The sequence below is a fragment of the Mugil cephalus genome, chromosome 8 (genome assembly GCF_022458985.1).
Source record: "Mugil cephalus isolate CIBA_MC_2020 chromosome 8, CIBA_Mcephalus_1.1, whole genome shotgun sequence".
Classification (NCBI taxonomy): Eukaryota; Metazoa; Chordata; class Actinopteri; order Mugiliformes; family Mugilidae; genus Mugil; species Mugil cephalus.
This window is the reverse complement of record NC_061777.1, coordinates 23,899,920-23,918,938: the sequence shown is the minus strand read 5'-3', so window position 1 is coordinate 23,918,938 and position 19,019 is coordinate 23,899,920. Positions and strand designations below refer to the sequence as shown.

Below are 19,019 nucleotides of genomic sequence, written 5' to 3'. Positions count from 1 at the left end.
AAGGGAACGGAAATGAAACGATTCCTTTACTTCAGTTAGAATAATGAAGAGCTTTTCAGCTTCCGCTGCCTTCCCATAAATAAAGCACTCTGTATTGTTTATAATGACTATTTTGTCTTCTGCTGTGTACCATCACCATTGCTCATGTAGGAAATTGTTTTTTTATGTTCTCTGGAGACTGCTTACAACCTGTTTGGGGTTTTCTTTGTTTATTTAAACCTGTGTTATGCTGTACATCATTATTCACCAGCAATGGACCACAATCCATAATACATTCAGCTGTATACAGGAGCTCATCTGCTGGTTCCGAGCTATATCTATGCAGCTCTCTGCATGAATATTTAGTGCAACGATCGACTTCAACAACTGTGCTCTGTGTAGTATCACAGTCGACATGTTCTCCGCACCAACTCTACTTTTGATTGACCTTTCTTTTACTTTACCAAACTTTTTTCTTACATTTTTACACTTTCATTTCATTTTCAGTGCTTTGTTTGCACAGTGAAATGTGCATAAAAACAAGTGAATATTGCATCTATTGTCTGTGGTGTTTTAATCCTTTAAGCCCCATGCTAGGTGAAATTTTAAGCAGTGAAAAAAAATATATATAATCTCCAAATTCAGTTAGCGATAGACTCATAGCCAAAATGAGCATTCTTGGGCTGAATGGATGACTAACACCTGGGAGAGTTTTTGTCTCTTGTTTTTGTGTGTACATCATCAGGCCAGAGTGAGATTTGAAAAGCTAAACAAAAAAAAAATCCAATCTTTACTTCATCCTAACAAAACGGTAAAATAGAGCATCAACAGCTTCAATAGTGACACTGACGTTTGAATTGATTCCATTATAAAACTGCTCATCTGCAACCCACATGTAGAGCAACAAAGAGGAACCGCAATAAATGCACAACACATAAATAAATCTTAGTCATTCAGAAATGTTCTGGGTTGTGTTTTAATGATACTGCAGGTGCAGATACATCCTGATCTTGCCACAAGGACATCGGAAGGAAGGTTTAACCAAGACACTGAACATGCAAAATTTGCATTATATTTCAGCTAAATTAAGTAGCTAAGTGCACGTGAGACTGTTACATTCACTTTCTGCGTTTTGGTCTCAGAAAATATGTATTCTTTTGCAAAAAGTCAGGTACTTGGACGTACTGTGCGGCATGTTTGACAGTTCATCGTATTGGTGAATTATGCAGTACAATTCTTTTGATGCAGAAATATAACATTTCCTAAAAACCTATTAATGTGCTGTGTTCAATATTCTACCATCTTTTAATGCCTTATATATTTACATCCTGCAGTCTGCCAGCGAACATTTCTTTAAGTTTCTCCTAAAGATATCATATTGAAGACTTCTTTTAGAAGTTGATGTAAACTTCTAAAAGAAGTGTTCTTTTAGATATTTAAACCCCATTTACATATGCAAGATCAATACAAAATATATATTACACAGTATAGTTAATAAAATATAACTACGTCATAGAAGCATCTTTTTTTGTTGTTGTTGCAGGAAGTGATGGCAGTGGAGGAGGAGTCCACTTCCTGTTACTGCCTGATGGACTCGACGAGCTGCCACCTGCTGCTGGACCAGCCAGGCTCATACGCCCTGGTGGGCGAGCCCTTGACGCAGGCTGCCGTCAAGAGGCTGAAGCTGGCAGTGTTTGGGAGCATGGAGGCCTGCTCCGTGAACTACAGCCTGCGGGTGTACTGTGTGGACGACACGCCGCACGCCTTTCAGGTGGTTGTTTTGCCTCTTTATTTTTCCAGCAAAGGTTGAGTCATGATTGTTTCCTGTAGCGCTGTGTTTTGCAGTTTTCTCATTTACTCATAAAGTCTTATTTATTCACAAATGGCACATGGCCAGCAATAATGGCGTGACTTGGCTTTGGCTTCCTTTTTCCATGGCTGAGGTTCTAAACTGCTTGTTTCCAAGCAAAGCTCATTTAATGCTTGATTGGTATATTTAAAAATGACTGCTGAGGTTGAACATTTCCAGGACATCCTTAATGAATATATTTTACTTGCCAAGAACGTAAACAAAGATGGACCACAATATCTACTACTTTTTCGAAGGTAGAAGAAATGTTGCAACTAAAGAGCTATTTATTTCCTTTGAGAGCTGGTAGGGACCAAAAACAGAGCTAAAAAACGATGGATACTGAACATAATTCAGTGTTCATTTTGCTTCCTATGTGTTAGGTGAATAAATAAACCACTATAACATGTCAGACATGTTTACCTGTAATGGTGATATTAATTAATAAGTGTTGTGTTTACTACCCAAATTACTCTCAAAGGAGCTGTTTCAGTTGCACAGGTCTCCTGCTTAAGAAACCTGGCCTTGATCGCAGTTTGCTGGACAACTTCAGGCCAACCTACAGCACAGAGTCAGTTGACATAATTGACTTACTGTCATATGGGGTTCCACAGGGTTCAATTTTGGGACCCTGCTTTTTTACTTGTATCTACTGCGTCTGGGTTCTATCTTGAGAAAACATGGTATCTCCTTCCACTGTTATGCTGACGACAGTCAGATATAAGTGCCGTTGAAGAAGAAAGATGCCCTCTAAGTCAAGTCACTGCTGCCATGTCTTGAGGACATTAAAACCTGGATGGATGGATAGATACATATTAATGAAAAGAAAACAGGGGTGGTGGTGTTTAATCCCAGTAGCTTTTTGTGACCCTCCTGCTGTTAACTTGGGTCCCTTGGCATTTTATGTAAAGCAAGTAGTCTCAAACTTCAGTTTTAAGATGGATGTTGATTTTAATTTGGTCCAGTGGTAACTAACTTCAGCTTTAGGGGGAAACCACATCAGCACTTTGAGATGGCAATCATTGCCTTCGTCACATTATTTTGGGGTCACTCAGTCCTCCCTCCCACATCTCCAGGTGGTCCAGAATGCAGCAGCTCCTCTCTTAACTCCAACACCTAAGAGAGGGAACATAACTCCCATCCTGGCCTCCCTCCACTAGCTGCCTATGCATTTTAGGGTCCATTTTAAGGTTCTTTTATTTGCTTTTAAATCTTTAAATGGTCTCACCCTGTCTTACCTCTCTGAGGCTCTCCATCCTTCTGTGCTGAGGTCCAAGCCGAAGCTCAGAGGGGACAGAGCTTTTACTGTTGCTGCTCCTAAACTAGGGAATGACCTGCCACTGTACATCAGACAAGCTCTCTGTCCGTTTTGTAAAACTTGTCTTAAAATCCATTTTTATTCCATTCAACCAGCATGAGAGTCTGCCCTTGTCTGGTGCTTTTAGTGTTTTTTATTTTCTATAGTTTTTATTTTTTCATTTTTTTTTACTAATTTGTTGTTTTGTTGCTTTCTAATTGTTTTATGCTCTTATTTTACCCATGTATAGCCCTTTCCTTTGGCTGTAACCTTTTTTTTTTTTTAAAGTGCTCTTAAATAAAGCTGAGTTTAGCTGAGTTAATAACTTCACAGTTCATGTAGAAACCCACCTTTGAAATGGAAAGGAGAATAAGGTTGTGTTTTTGATGTTTCCTTCATTTAAAATCATATTTCCAAAATTGTGACTCATGTAACTGGTCGTCAGAGTGAAGCTGTTAGTGTTGAGGTGATCTGAACTTGTCTCTGTGTCACTCATGGTTTTCAGTGTCTACTTTCTAGTAGTTCTGGTAAAACTGGCAGCACCTTGACATTACAATCTCTTTAGTGGTTTCCGCTCTATCAGGAGGTGCATTCTGTAAGTCAAAACATTGATTCACTTTGTGCGTGTGGATGCTCCCTGAGCTCTCTGACACAGCACGAGTCTCAACATGTGTTAAACCATGTGAGTATTTGCAGATTCATTACCATTGCAAACCAACGCTGCAGTGTAGTGGACACAGTTTGACAGCCTGACAGAAGCTCTTTTAATGGACTGAGACAAAGGCCGACTTCCTGTAATCACTGCCATTCAAATGTTAAACAATCATTCTTTTATTCATCTTGTTTGACTTCATTATCCTTTGGTGACCTATAGGGTTTTTAAGCACTGAGATCTCATCAGTGAACATCAGGGAAATCAAGCTTCCTGTCCTCCCCAGAGACTCGAGACTAACAGAAGAGCTGAGCCGAGCTGAATGGAGCTCTGTGAGCCTCGTGAGTGGCTCTGCCTCCCGACTGCCTTTCTGTCATGTCACAGCCGTCAGCGGCAGCTGGCTTTAAAATGCATTCTGGATTTGGTTTATGAATTCCCAGCCTGCCAAGCAGATGCCAGACTTTTGCGCGTCCCCTGGGCTCCTGTCTGTTAGCGCCACATCTCTGCTGTGTGTTTTCCAAGCTCAGGCACAAAGTCAATCACAGGCAGGATTTTGGATCAACACGAAGCCAGATGCAACGCAAACACTAGTGTGAGGGAGCGGGAGGAAGAGAGGCTTATGATTGACAGGGGTTCTGATATTGACTCTGATACTGCACAATGCTGCTGTCTCTTTTAAAAAAGCATCTAACCTTCATATTAGCAGGTAAATACTCAGTTCACGTCTTACATCATTTGTGTCACTTGCAACAGCAAAGACAAAGGCTCGTTGCTTATTAATGAGCAGAAATAATGGCCTTCCTGCAGTAAGTCTATTTCCAAGGTCACAGTATTCAGATTGTGTTGGACAGACAGTAGATAAAAGCTTCCTACCTGAAAATACCACCAGCATTTGTATTCTGCTGGCAGATCATAGCTTCCTGTGTAAATGCTACCAGATAATAATGTTCACCTCAACCTTTAGTCTTTAGCCTTGGTGAACGATCTCTGCTGAGTTCCAAGCTCATCTACTAGAAACCAGCGGTTTATTAAATGATGAATCAAGTGCTTTTCATCACAACAGTCATTCTGTGACTCTACCATCCGCGTGATGCTTAATTCATAACGTCAACGCAGCTGTGAAATATAATGTGTGGCAGATCAGGTCTACAGACATCTCCACAAATTTCAAATAATAGCTTCAAATGAAATGACATCACATAGCCAAGGGCCTGTTTCACACAAGCGATTTGCAAGCGCTACTTGCATGCAGATTTCAATTAGTACCATTATTGTAGATACATTTATGAGTTCTACTGTCACATTCATGCAAGTGTGTGGAACTGACATGTGCCAGCTTGTATATATCAGAGTTCGTGAAGCTTTGTGAGCTGCATGTTGTAGAAATCAAAATAACTAGAGACTGAATCCCTTAAATTGAATTTCTAAACTAAATCATTCATTTGAGTATTTTCTGTGCATGCGTATGCTTCCTTAAAACTGACCTGAACTGGACTGCATTCATGTATCCATTAATTAGCCCTATGTTTCGTGTAAACTCTTCAATCTCACCCTGAAATTAAAATGTAGGTCCTTTTAAGGTGCAAATTACAGCATGCATGTTCTGTCGTCTTGTAAGTTCGAAGCTCTCAGTTCAACGCAAATTACACAGGCGCCACGTGTGAATTAATTTCTCTATACACTGACAAGCTCAGTTATGTTCATTAAAGATGGTGTTTAGTTAATATAACTAATTTACTTTCTGACAGTGACAATTTCACAAAAGCAGTAAATTTTTTCCTCAAACTCAAACATAGTATCATAAATGGAAGCTGAATGACATCCACCTTAGGCTGTTAAACGTGGCAGTCGCTAACATTTCTATATCTCTAAATGTTTCAGTCAGTATTTATTACCAAATGAACTTACAGGATGGTGATGACAACTCTTAGATCAGTGGCTGTTTGCATCTGATGTCCTTCCTGTTACTGACAATTACCACAGATGTTGCCGAAAAGATCAGGATGGAGAGTTTGGCAAATGGGTTATTGATTCTCATTATAATTCAAATTTTGAGACAATCTCACAACTGAAAGCCCTTTTGTCTGCGAAGGTTTTCAGGTTCTCAGACATCCAGGTCATGGTATATCAAAAAAAATAAATAAAGCTAAACAAGGGCAGGTGAACTTGTTGGCTTTCTTCAAGATGTTTCTTTACAAATCGTTGAGACTGTAGTCTCTGACCATTAATCTGTTGTTGGAATACAATTTACTGGGGAAAAGAAACCATAATCAAAATAAATTGCTCCAATTACGCTTGTGTATGCGGTCATGTGAGTTTCCGGTCAGCACCACTCGCAGATGTTCCCAGGAAACCCCCAGCCCTCCACCAGTCATTTACAATCATTTAGAATCATTTAGAAAGAAGCTACTTGGATGAGTAGCAAAACGTTTTCAAGAAACCCAACAGATTAGGTTGCCTTTGTTTTAGTTTTTTTTTGACAATTGGAAGTCTTGTGATTGTGTTTGAAATGCACCTTGGGAGACCTTGCTGACATCTCTCCTTTTTCCATTTTAGTGCACATGGACTTGTGTATTTCACCACAGATAATCTAGCACAGATTTTTCAGTGCTGGTTTAATCGATCCAGCCATCGCTTCACATTGTCTACGCAGAAAAATTACCTTAAAGGACTTAATATGTTAAAAATCCCTCCTGCGACTTTGAATCTCTTTTCTTCTGCCTGGATCTCTCATCCGTGGTTGACGCTGCTATATTCCGTCGCTGTAGAAACATGATCTAAGACACTTGAGTTGTGTGTGATGTGTCAAACAGCAGATCAGGAGCAGTCACAGGCTACAGAACGCATCGGTCATGGCATCGTGACAGCTTCAGCTCAGTTCACACGCGGACACGTTCTCGCTGATCTAAGCTAGCCGCATTCTTTATGAGAAAATCAAAGTGCAGCATTGTCCGCACACGGGCTTCCATTTTACAAAAACAGAGGCAGATGGCGGAGCTTCCCTGGTGTCACATTTAGCCTTTCATGGTTCACACCTATAGCAACGACAATATGCAATATGCCTCGTGCGTGCTTTCCCGCAGGCACGCGTTTAAACGCACATATGCGCCGACGAGCTCTGGCACGCAGAGACACTCAGTCAGAATCAATCAGCGCTGCATGGCATTAGTCACAGCTCTGTTCTCGCTCTTTTCCCTTTGTGATTGAGGTGGCTGAGGATAGACAGGCCAGACACGGAACCATCCCACCGGGACACTGAACAATGATGACAGATGAATACCTGCAAGCGACAATCAAAGTGTTCTTTCATCATCGCAAATTCAATTTGGGAGATGGACGTCCCCAACCCCCCGCCATACAAGTTCCCCCTGCATTAAATTCAGGTTTCAATCTGTCACGTCGAAGCTGCAAATGTGATGCTAATGTGAGAGCAAGTTGTAGGATTTGTTCAGGGGAGACTTCACCTAGGAGATGTCGCTTCTTGGGTTTGCTTCTGTGTTAATATTTGAAATGAGTCAATTAGTGGAAGTGACAGAGGAAAGGATTAGCAACAGGTGTTTGCACTGATATGCAAAGGTAGCGCGTCTTCAGACGGAGGGACGCTCTTGGTGTTCTTAATTTTGTCTTGTGATAATCTCCTGTCCTGTTTTTCTTTTCCACCTTGCTTTCTTTTCCCTTCCCTCTCTTTATCCTGCTTTTCTTCCTCTCCTCTTTATTTCTTCCTTATCCATTTCCCCCCTTCTCATCTCCTCCAGGGAGTGGTGGCTGCAGAGAAGAGCAGAGGGGGTCAGCTCCTCGAGGAGCCAAAGATGTTGCCTTTCCGAGCGAACACCTTCAGCCTCCAGGTGTCAATCCAGGATGTTCCTCAGTTCCTGTGGAGCATCAAACCCTTTACTACATGTCAGGTAACCAAAGCAGTTACAAAACATGTTATTTTATTTTATTATATTATTATATATATATTATATCTTACATATATTTAAGGGGTTCTCTGTCCTATGCTACAATTTACTTTGTATTCAGTCAATAAACATATATTACTCTAGCAGAATTAATATTTTAAGATTTCCATCTTAATTGCAAAGAGAAATGAACTGCTTAGCGCACTGAGTCCTGTTCCTGTTTAGCCCATCTCACCACTTCCATCACAGAAACTTTTCTTGGCACTAGCAGTCAGTTATTTTTGGCGGCACGGCTCTGGTCTGGAACCTCCCTGTCCTTCCATGTGCCTGCATATTAGGGCTAAGGCAGCGCTAAATAAAGGATTATCTTAGCAAAGACGTGGATACAGAATAGGGATCAGTTACACAGACATGACAAGGGTGGAGGTGGGTTGCGAAGCGGGTGAGGGCGAGGGTAGTCAGGCTGAAGCAGCTTTAAATAAGGCCTAAATTAGGTTTGCCAATGGTTGCCTCAGCTGAGCTGTCGGCAGACACCAGCTCATGTGACTGGGCTTGTGAGCTGGGTTGGATTTTGTGGTCTGTCTGAACGGACGTTATGCTTTGAAAATGGACAAAGACATGAGTCATGCGTAGGTCTGAGGTGATTGAGTGGCACTGAGGCAGACAGCTAGCAACCTATGAGGTCACCCACTTGTCACTCAGAGCGGCCACACCTTCCTGGAAAGACAGGTCGCCTTTCTTTACTTTGTACTGTGTATTAACGGAGCTGAGAGGACACTCCTTTCTCTTTTATCACAGATTCATGCTTCAGGTGGTGCCTGCATAAGCGCAGGCACCACCTGTTCACTGTGTTTGCTGTGTGTGTTTTTTGTAATCTTTACTCATTCAGGAAGACAAGTGTTGGCTTAAATATGCATGACCTTAATACTTGATATCATATGAACATGTCCATCTTGCCCAGTATAACTGTCATGAATGGCTAAGGAAGATAGCTTTAGAGACCGTACCAGGTTGTTAATATGTATATTTCTTCTGTGAAGTTTAACGTCACGTGGAAGTCTATCGGAATTGACTCGCTTTAGGAGCCTCAAGTGGTCATTTGAGGAACTACAATGTTGGCATATCTGCATTGGCTTCTTTGTCTTGATGCACACACTCTGCTGCTGCTCTGCATAAGCACGTACACATTCGACTATTTGTAGACTGCATGTAGACCTGTTGTAAATGACAAGGCAACAGCTTATTTGTTCATAGTTACAGCTTGGTTTTGAAAACCACCCTCATGGAGCGTCATATGCTTCTGCAAAGAAAAAAAAAACATCCAACTCAATATATGTAGTTTTATCCGATATTATTCTCACTCTGTATTCGTACTTGTTCTTTAACGCTGCTCTTTTAGTGTAAATCCGCTGTCACAAACACTTCTCTCTCAGAAGGATCACGAAGACGGACGTGACCAGAGATTAATGGCTCTTTGTTTGTTTTTCTTGCAGGAACATTGAGATGCAAACAGGAGCTCGAGCGCAGCGCGGTTGAATGCTTTGTACCTGTTGTTGCCATTTGCAAAGCTGCTGAACTGTGTCCCCACTGTACAGTGCTGTTGCTTAAATACGTGAATGCGGGGTGAAAGTGTGCCAAAGACACCCACCCTCTCCACCGCCTTATTTATGAAGGCCTCGGCGCGGCAGGCAGGAAGCACGAACCTGCCTTGGCGGAGCAGGTGCAGAATAATAGCCGAGCGCCGAGCCATACATCAAGTCAGCTTTTAGTGTTGAAGAGCATCCCAGGTTTCTGCGTCCATCACCCCCACTTCTTCCCCATCCCCCTTCCCCTTCCCCCACCACTGCTCCCAGACTCCATTATCTGCTGCCGTGAGCTGCACAGGGCAGCCAGGATCAAAGCCACAAGGGTTAAGTCTTGAGCGAGCACATCGGCCACCGCTTTTAATGCAGCGGTCTGTGCAAGGAATCGTTTACAGGTCACTTTTAATATGCAGGTACAGCAGAGGCTAAGTCTAACAGGGGTCAAGGACGTTTCCCCGCAGATGTGCCGGTTCTCTGGAAATTAATTATACATCAAAGGCAATCTTTTCTCTCCTTCCTGTGTTACCACATAGATAGCTCAGTACCGAGTCCAGGAGCTGTTTCTGTGCTCCTGCTATCACAGTAGCCGCGCTGAGATTCAGTTTTTTTTTTCCAAACCTCATCAGGACGACTTCTTTCTCTCTTTAACAGTAGTTATATCCCCACATAAATATATCAAGCCGTGGAATCACTGAGACTTCAAAGTCAGCTCTTACCTTTTATCCTGCCACGCCGAAGCGTCTGTTTGACAGCGTGGAGCTGAATCGTCTCGTTTAGCACGCATGCTAACATGTATCTGACGTCCCTCTTTTTTTCTTTCTTTTTTTTTTTTTTTTCTTTTCTTCTGCCTTCTCAGGAATTCTCCTTCCCCCAAGTGTGGTGCAGCAACCAGCAGCCCCTGCACTGTGCCTTCTCTCTGGAGAGATACAGCCCTGCCACCGCCCAGCTCTCCTGCAAAATCAGCGTGCGCCAGGTCAAAGGCCACGAGCAGATTCTGCAGGTCTACACGGCCGTGGCCGAGGTGAGGCTCCGCAGCTGCGGGAGGCGCGGGGCGTTGAGTGGGGGAGGTGGGTGGTGGGGGGCTGTTTCACTTTCTCGCTCAACCTTTGTGTAACCTTCCTGGAGTGTGTCCACTGACAGCGGGGCCAGCTCTCCTGAGCTTGCACTGTGTATTAATAGAGCAAACAGGACACTCTTTTCTTTCTCCCTTCACAGATTTATGCTAAACGACAGAGATCCAGCTGTTCGCTATGTTTGCTGTATGTGTTTTTTTTTTTTTCTTTTTGTTTTATCCTTTATTCGCCCAGAGAGACACGTGTTCCAGCAAATCGCCCACTTCACATTCACATGCACCAACACCTGGGAGCTGCCCACTGTAACAACAGTCTTCTGTCAGCCGCTGAGCAGCTTCACTGGAGCAGCAAGGAGTGAGGAGAAATCCTCACTCAAGAGCACCTTGACAGTAGTTGTTAAGGCAGAAAAGAGTGTTACTCATTGATTCTGGCCGAACGCTTTTTTTTTTTTCACAACCACTCACAAACGTGCGTGTCCTACCTCAAGGCCACCAACACTATTTAAACTCACGGCCATTCACAGGTGAAATGTTGTTTACAGGTGCTTTTATGGTTAGATTAAATCCTACCTGGACGATTAGTTTGGATTCGTCCGATAGGAAGGAGAAATAAAAGAGTTTACAGGTGCTGTGTGTGGAATTTAAATCATCACCACCTTCATTTTGGCACATACAGAAAACAGACATGACCATTTTGGGTCAATGGCTGGGTTCAATCTCATCTACGCCGGCTCAGCAGCAGTTTATAGCTGCCAGCCTTTATCAAGGTTCTATCCAAATTTAGCTCAATACTTCAGGGGATTTTGAGAAAATCTTTAACGAAAAAAACTGCCTCGTCCACTACTCTTATAGGCAGTAGGAAAGCTGGTGGTCCTTATTGTCCAGCCTGGGTCAATTAAATCCAACGGTGAAACCAGAAATTAAAGGAAAATGGTTTGTTTTATGGATTCATACCCGAACTTTTCTCATCCAAGCATACAAAGCATTTAGTCTTTCTGTCTCACTCCAGATTTAATGTTACCATGAGGCCGCTGTGTTCCACAAAGTCAGGTGCAACAACATTAGCCTTCCATTCAACCCCATCACCCAACGCTCAGCCTCTACAAAGAACTTAATGTCATGGCTCCAGTGGGGTAGTGTGTAGCCTGATGTACTTAACATAATGATTTCTCTGTATCCAAAGTAGTCAATGTCTCCATTGTTCAAGTGTGCACATCACCGTGGTCAGACTGGGCATGTGCAAAATGTTCACCTATGAAAAGCTATTAAAAACAAACTAAAAGTTTTTACTGCAGCTTCTACTCATTGAAATTGAAATGATTGTTCATGTGGATTTCTACTATAACTTGTGCAGATTTTTGTTGTTGTTGTTGTTACAGTGTCATCATAGAACAAACATCAAGTTCTTTGAGCATTGGCAACAACGACCATAAAGCCAAAGAAGTATTGTTGTTGTTGCTGCTGCTGTTGTTGCTGTTGTTGTTCTTTCTTCTTCTTCCCCTGACAGGATTAGTTCAAGACAACAGTGAAATGCGGCGCTACTGCCACCATCTGCGTTGTCATTGATATGGCATCAGTTGGACTTTTTTGTGTTTGATAAAAGGAGGTCTACATTCATTGAAAGTGGAATGCTGTTTTAGTCTGAAAATAAAATAGAAAAATATGTGTTTGCAAATGTAGGCAACTTTATGTGAACATAGAATGAGTCCCGTTGGGAAACCGATGAACACAAACAATGGAAGAGGAAAAGCTATCTCCACCTCTTCCACTCCACCTAAAATCTTAGTTTGTTCCACTGGGTTGGATATGTCATTATGAGAAATACCAACACCAATACCTTCCTCCACATTTGTGCTATTGGTTTACATCCTATGTACAAATGTTGTAATGTTGAACACAGTCTGCACGGTTCTGGCCCTGTAGCTCACTCATCTGGCTCTCCAAGCTGGTAAAAACAAGCACAAAGCAGCGTTTGGAAAAACCCACTCTGCTCTGATTATAGTCTTTTTGCTGCTCTGTTCCTCCAGACTGAAAAGGAGTCGGTTCCATTTTTTATGCAGACAGACTGCACCATCACGTCCCAGACGGGGCCCAAGGCCTTCAAAATCCCCCTGTCCATCCGCCAGAGGATCTGTGCCACCTTCGACACTGCCAACGCCAAGGGCAAGGACTGGCAACTCTTAGCCCAGAAACTCCACTTAGATCGGTGAGTGCGTGAAGTGCATCCTCTCTGAGGTTGCACGATGCGTGCGCGCGGGCGCGTGCACACACCCTCGTCTCTGTAATGGCCTCGCCAGGAACACAGGCTGATGAGAATGATAACACTGCTTGATAACCTCCTGAATGTGGCTTCATTTGCAGCTCTTTGCGAGGTACTTTTCTTCGTGGCACTCTCTCAGCAGTAAGAGACGGGGCTGAATATTCAGCAGCGCAGCACAAAAACGATTGTGTTGTCTGTTGAGCGGTAACATGGGAGATAAGTAAAAGTTTAAAACAAATAAATAAATCTAATGCATCTCACATGTCTGCTGGGTTCATGGATCTGTGGTCACTTTCTTATGATCTGGTCACTCCTTTGTCATACAAGCGTTCACTTTTATGAGGAGATACACTGGAATTTACTCACCCCGGTTGTTGTCTCTTTGCTTGTGGCAGCAATATTCTCCTGTTAAGCGTGAGATTCATTGAGACTGTGGTATCTAAGAGTCCTCTGGGACTCCAAATTATCATGATAAGCTTTCCTGTCCAAGTTGGGTGGCTTTGAGCTTGATGTGACCAATGGCTGCAGCCTTTTGCGTGGCTTGTTGTTATTACTCTTGCAACGAAGCAGCAGCAGTGAAATACTGCCCCCAGCTGGACTCCCTGCTAAATCATATATAGAGACATTGTACTCTATTGGCATGGCAACAAGCTCCCTTTTTGTTCATTCTGACAGAACCTGAGAATGAAATCCAAACCAAACTCTGTTTGCATGTAATTACTCACCACTTGTGATGCTAATTTATTCTTGATAATATTTTTAATTCTTAAAGGGTCAAACCTTTTGTCTTAGCTACATGGAAAAGCAGATGCTCGTGCACCGCGACACATTTTAGCTCAGTGAGTGCACGGTATTATTAAGTAAGCAGAGGCGGCTGAAGTGGACTGAAGGGCCCACATGTGTTCTTCACTTTTGATTTTGTTGAGTGTTGGGGGCCACGTGGATAATTATTATCATTACATTCTCTAATTATACATACTTTCTAATACATATAACTAAAATTAAGTGGTTTATTTTTTAAACCGTGCCAGAAGCTGTCTGCAAATTGCATAATATCTGATGCATTCATAAACACCTAGGACATGCTGAACATTATTTGGATTTTTTGGTCATGTCTAAATCAAAGAAGAACCAACATTTCGGACATGAGTGTGTGGTATGTAGACAGCATTTAGTTTATGGGGAATTTCATAGTCGTTTCTTTCAGTTTTGGATTCCAGCAATGGGAAGGGCTTTCGAGAGCCTCTAGGAGCATGACTGTCATGAAGACAGTCATTGTGACCATATCTAAATACATTGTTTGAAAATGAATCAGACAAAAGAAGTCTGTTTCTGCCTAATGTGACGAAAAAGGGGCAATTTAGTCTCACACATATAAGAGATATCTTCTACCTTCTGCAGCTGCAAACCAGCTTTTCTAAAATGAATAAAATACCATCCTTAAATCACAACACTTAAACGTCATATTTTCACAATTGTCATCAGATATGTCTAGTTCCAGAAACGCTGAAACGATGTTGCTGAATAGCTCATTTCTTGTATTGTCTGTCTGCACCCCACAGATTGTCACATTCATCGATCACCATCAGACTGATTATATCGTTGGATTTCATACACTCACACATGCCTTTATGTGTAGATAAATCTGACTGGTTCATTCCAGTTAATTGAATTTTAATCAGAAATTATTTTATTGTTTTTATTATCTTTTGTGTTAAAAAAAAATTATTAACTGCCATTTAAAAGATTGTAAATAGGACTTTCACTCTATTTTGAGGAATATACTAAATCTAAAAACGTTCATGTATTTGTGGTTGTCACTATGAACCTGTGTCAAACAGTATCAGTACAGTGCTGAGTGACGTGATAACACTTCCCTGGTTTTACATCAGACCTTAAAGGGGCTTTGACATCAAAAAATAACCCCACTTAAGTTTCCTGTGCATGAAAAAAAAAATCACAGGAAAGAAAAAAGGACAAATGTTTAATGCATTTGCCTGAGAAAAATGCATGTGTCATTATCAAAGAAACATTTATTATCAGTAGCCAACACTGAACGTGTTCCCTAATGTCCTCCTTTCTAGAAACCTGGGCTACTTTGCCAAGCAGCGGAGTCCCTCCGCGGTCATATTGAGCCTGTGGGAGGCTCGCCACCAGGACACTGCTGACCTTGATTCTCTAGCCAGCGCCCTGGAGGAGATTGGCAAGATCCACTCCAGAAGCTCCCCCAAGGACCAGGATGAGCCGGAGTCTGACTTCAATCACATACAAGCAGGCAGTCTGTGCGGAACGGGCAAACTAAACAGTCAGAAGACTGAAGAGGACACTGCTCCTGAATATACAGGCTGAGAGAGGACACACAGCAAGTACAAAACCGACAGACTGAGCCATAGATCTGTGTACGCACACAGCCAGTGATGGACAACACACTGCGGCGGTGCTCTAGAAGGTCATGAGGTTGTCTGTGAGTAGACGGTGCCAGCGGTCAACATGCCCGACCAATCACAACAGGCCGAGGCGAGCCGGTGCCTGCTGTGGATCTGTCCCTCTCTTTAAAGATTCTCTCTGAGAACGAACTGTAAATCTTTTTCTGCATTCTCATTCAGTCCCCAAGTCCACATATACCTTTTCCTTTTCTTGTTTTTTTTTTTCTTTGAAGTTGATATGCTGTATATTCATTCTCCTTTCTGTCCGTGTACTTTCTGAATCCGTGTCAGAGGAGAAAGGGAGTTCCTTTTCTGCTTCTCTTTCCCCTCTTTTTCCTCACCGGTCCACTCGGAGCTCAGTCTATTTCCATAGAGGTTCTCATATGCAAAATAAGGTGATCCAGTCGGTGGCAGAAGTTGCCTTCAGGGTTTTCTGTCAGGAAGGCTTTAGGGCGTCAGGTGAGAGAGTGTGTAAAGAACCGCATAATGAGGAGGTTGGGGTGGATGAATGGGTCAAATTCAGGACTTTCACCCAGGAGACTGGGGTTTGTGTAAATCCCAAAGTCAATGTTGATTTTTTTTATTTTAAGTCACAGCATGGTTGGGTTTAAAAAAAGATGTTTTGGATTAAAAGAGATCCTTTCACAACATTAACCACGGGTTAGAAAGCCCTGAAGCCAAACTTCTCCCACGTACAACTGTGGACTAATTTAGTCACCTGCATTCAATCTAACACCCATTTCAATGAATGAATGAGGACTTAAAAGCTACTTCTTTAATGTCCAACATTGTCATTTCAGGGGGAAGCTTCAGATTACTTTTTCATCTTTTAAAATCAAATCCAAAATTCCTTTAGTACAGTTGGCACTTCTGGTGGCGTGTGATGATCATTAATACAAAAAATAGCAGCCCCAGTGGAACTATGAAGGTCAGCACTGTGCTCACGTTGTCTGGAGAAAAAAAAAAAAAAAAGAAAAGAAAAAAAGTTGTGGTTGTGGCGTAATGTGGCAGGGAGAGATTCCTAACCGTGGCATTACAGCTCATTAGAGTTTCCTCCAGCAGCAGATAGCGAGAGAGGAAGCTGTAAAACATCATTTCCTGGCACCGCGGGGAGCGTGTCGTTGCTTCTTATCACCCAGCTTCTACCATTAACACCCGTCACATAGACCTCATATCAGGCTCTGACACACCTGACTGCCCCCCCACCACCACCACCACCATCATCAAAACACCCTGGCACACTCACACATTGACTTTTCATGCCTGCCCACGTCAAGTGCACTAAGGACAATAAAACACACTATCACTTAAAATCACACACGCACACAAAAACACTAACCCCCTGCGTATGTGAAGTAGTGACGAATGAAAACGTGCTGATATAAAGTCCTGTGTCAACTAAATGAAGCACTTTTTAAGTGTCTGATTTTGTTTGTATGCCCGACTAAAGCAGTCAGAGCCTTAGAAAGTGTGTGGACGATATTCATCAATGAAAATTTAACGTATCAGTAAATAAATATTTCAACATTGCACACACACAAATAATTAGTCTTTCTGCATTTAAATGTTTTGAATGGGTCAAAACAGCCATGTATATTGGTGCTTGAACGCACCTCAGCCATGACCATAGTGGATATCGAGTTTCCTAACCACTAGTCTACGACACCTCTTTAGCATGCTAGATGGATGAATAAGGCCAAACTAGCCAAAAGCATATCTTCTCATATGCTCCTAATGGTATTTGGCCATGAAATAGTTAATAGGTTATTATTCCTAAGTTTGAGCTATCCGCCACAGAGACACAACCTCACACAAACCGAAGCGAATGAAACATCCTCTGCGGTGCTCATGGAAATGAAAAACTACGCTGAGAGCCTCGCTAATTTACACTCAGACGGAGGAGGGCTAGCTAGGTGAGAGGAGGAGCTGAGCTGTAGAAGAAGGTTAGAAGTGTTCGCCGACTACAGGGAGGGATGAGATGGACGCGTCTGAATTTTGCACAAACCGCAATCACGACTCACTCATCTGCAGCTTCATTTGAAGTGCTAGGTGGTGTTCTGTCCATTCCTCTACGATTCAGTCGCATCGCACTGAATCAGCTTGAGGTGGGAAGACTGTTTCTGTGGACTGACAGATTTGAGTCTGCCTGAAATCGTCGTGGCTGCCTGGAATAAAAACACACAGTGAATGTGTCAGCTTTATGCTAACCCAGAAGAGTGTGAGCAAGACAGAAGGGTGATCTGTTGGATTTAAATGTTGGTTTTTGGGGGGGGGGGGGGAGTAAAACTATTTGAGATGAAATATGTTTGAGGAACAGGTACGAGGATTCATACAGGGAAGTTAAATTCCGATATAAATCAAATGTTGAACCTGTCAATCATCATCAGGACAAAGATACAGAACATCCCGACATCCACTAAAGACGGGCAGGCAACACATTTCAAGTTGTCCTTCATTTTGATCTCAGCTATATGAAATTTAGTGCTTCATAAAAAAACAACAAAAAAACTGAATAATAATAAAGAAAAAATAACATATTTTTATAGGTATGCTGGAATAACAAAACATAATGAAACTTCTGAATACTTTCCATTATCATGACAGTTCATCTCTTCACCGGATATCAAATCCTAATAAAGCAAACAGACATCCTGTTACTGGAGGACAGCAGAACGTCTGAACGTCCCGCAAACAAAACATAATGAACCCTCAAGATACGTAATGCACACAGTGTATAAGATGGCTGCTGTCTCTATGATGGGGAATCAGACTATAATGGTGACTTTGAATACATCACTGACTATCTCTGACCTGATACTGTATATGTCATTGAACTCATCCTGCCATGATAAGAGCTGTTTTTGTTTTCCTGCAGCTTCTCTATGCATTTCTAATCAAACTCTATTCATCTTTTCTGTGTTTTAAGCTGGTAAGTGAAGAATGTGAAAGGTAATCTTTTATGTTTTCCCAATATGATTGTTTTCTTAATTGTGACTAACTGGATTTTTCTTTCCATTCCTGCAAGCAAAGAGTGTCAGAAAATGGAAATGTGCGCTTTTGTGACGCTTAGCGGTGGCTTATGTTGCATCAGGAGCATCCTGTCTGTGCAGTACACCCCATCACCCACACCCACAACATTCACCTCCACTCTGGATGTGTTTCAGCTGTGTCTATTGTAATCCCATTAGCGTTCCTTTAAAAGAGAGCTCAGACACACACACACACACACACACACACACTCATGCACTAACATATTCTCACTATGTATAATGCTTTGGTGTAAGACTAACCCTGTTCACTGTTGCGTCCATGATTTCCTGTCACCTGAGTTGCTCAGTCTCATCCTCCTTCTTTGCTTTACGCATGGCCTTCGGCTTCATATCACTATTCTCGTGCCTTGTTTAACTACTGTAAATGGTGAATGTTGTAAAGTACAGATGGGGATGAAAAAAAAACAGAACAATTAATCATACTGACATACATTTAAAGGTATTAGTTGAAAAAGTATTTAAGATTATAATATTGAATAGGCTGCAGAGCTTTTCTAGTGCTGAACATCTATGTTTGGTAACGCCAGGGCAGCTTTGTGGTATATTGTATCTATAATTATGGACATTTTGGATGTTTTCTGTACAGTAGAATTTGCAAATGTATATGCAGCCTTTTGGAAATAAATGTACAGTTGAAAGCTCAACTCTCCCTGAGCTATTTATTCTGCGTCATGCGGTGAACATGTCCATTAAATCTTTTACCACAATAGGACTCACATGGATTGAATTATTATGGTTGAAGAATTCAGGCTCTGATCTCATCACAAGGAAAAATCAAGAACAGCACAGGATGTGTGCTTCACTTCATCTTGTACTTTCAAAAATGTATATTCAAATGTTGAATGTACATGATCAGTCACAACATTATGACCACTGGAGAGTTAAAAAAACATTGACCGTCTTCTGACGTTTCAGTGTTCTGCTGGGAAACTTTTGGACCTGGTATTCG

The 19,019-nt window shown here is 42.0% G+C and overlaps 1 protein-coding gene across 3 annotated transcripts in view; it reads left to right on the top strand.

The window, feature by feature from the left end:
- The window catches only part of unc5db (unc-5 netrin receptor Db), a 181,973-nt gene extending 163,191 nt beyond the window's left edge, over positions 1-18,782 (top strand). For all 3 annotated transcript variants that reach the window (XM_047592658.1, XM_047592657.1, XM_047592659.1), the window contains 5 exons: positions 1,523-1,750; positions 7,533-7,682; positions 10,119-10,283; positions 12,362-12,540; positions 14,679-18,782. In XM_047592658.1, the coding sequence (XP_047448614.1) occupies positions 1,523-1,750; positions 7,533-7,682; positions 10,119-10,283; positions 12,362-12,540; positions 14,679-14,943 (987 nt within the window). In that variant the 3' untranslated portion in view covers positions 14,944-18,782. The remainder of the gene's footprint in view (positions 1-1,522; positions 1,751-7,532; positions 7,683-10,118; positions 10,284-12,361; positions 12,541-14,678) is intronic.
- The last annotated feature ends 237 nt before the right edge of the window (positions 18,783-19,019 follow it).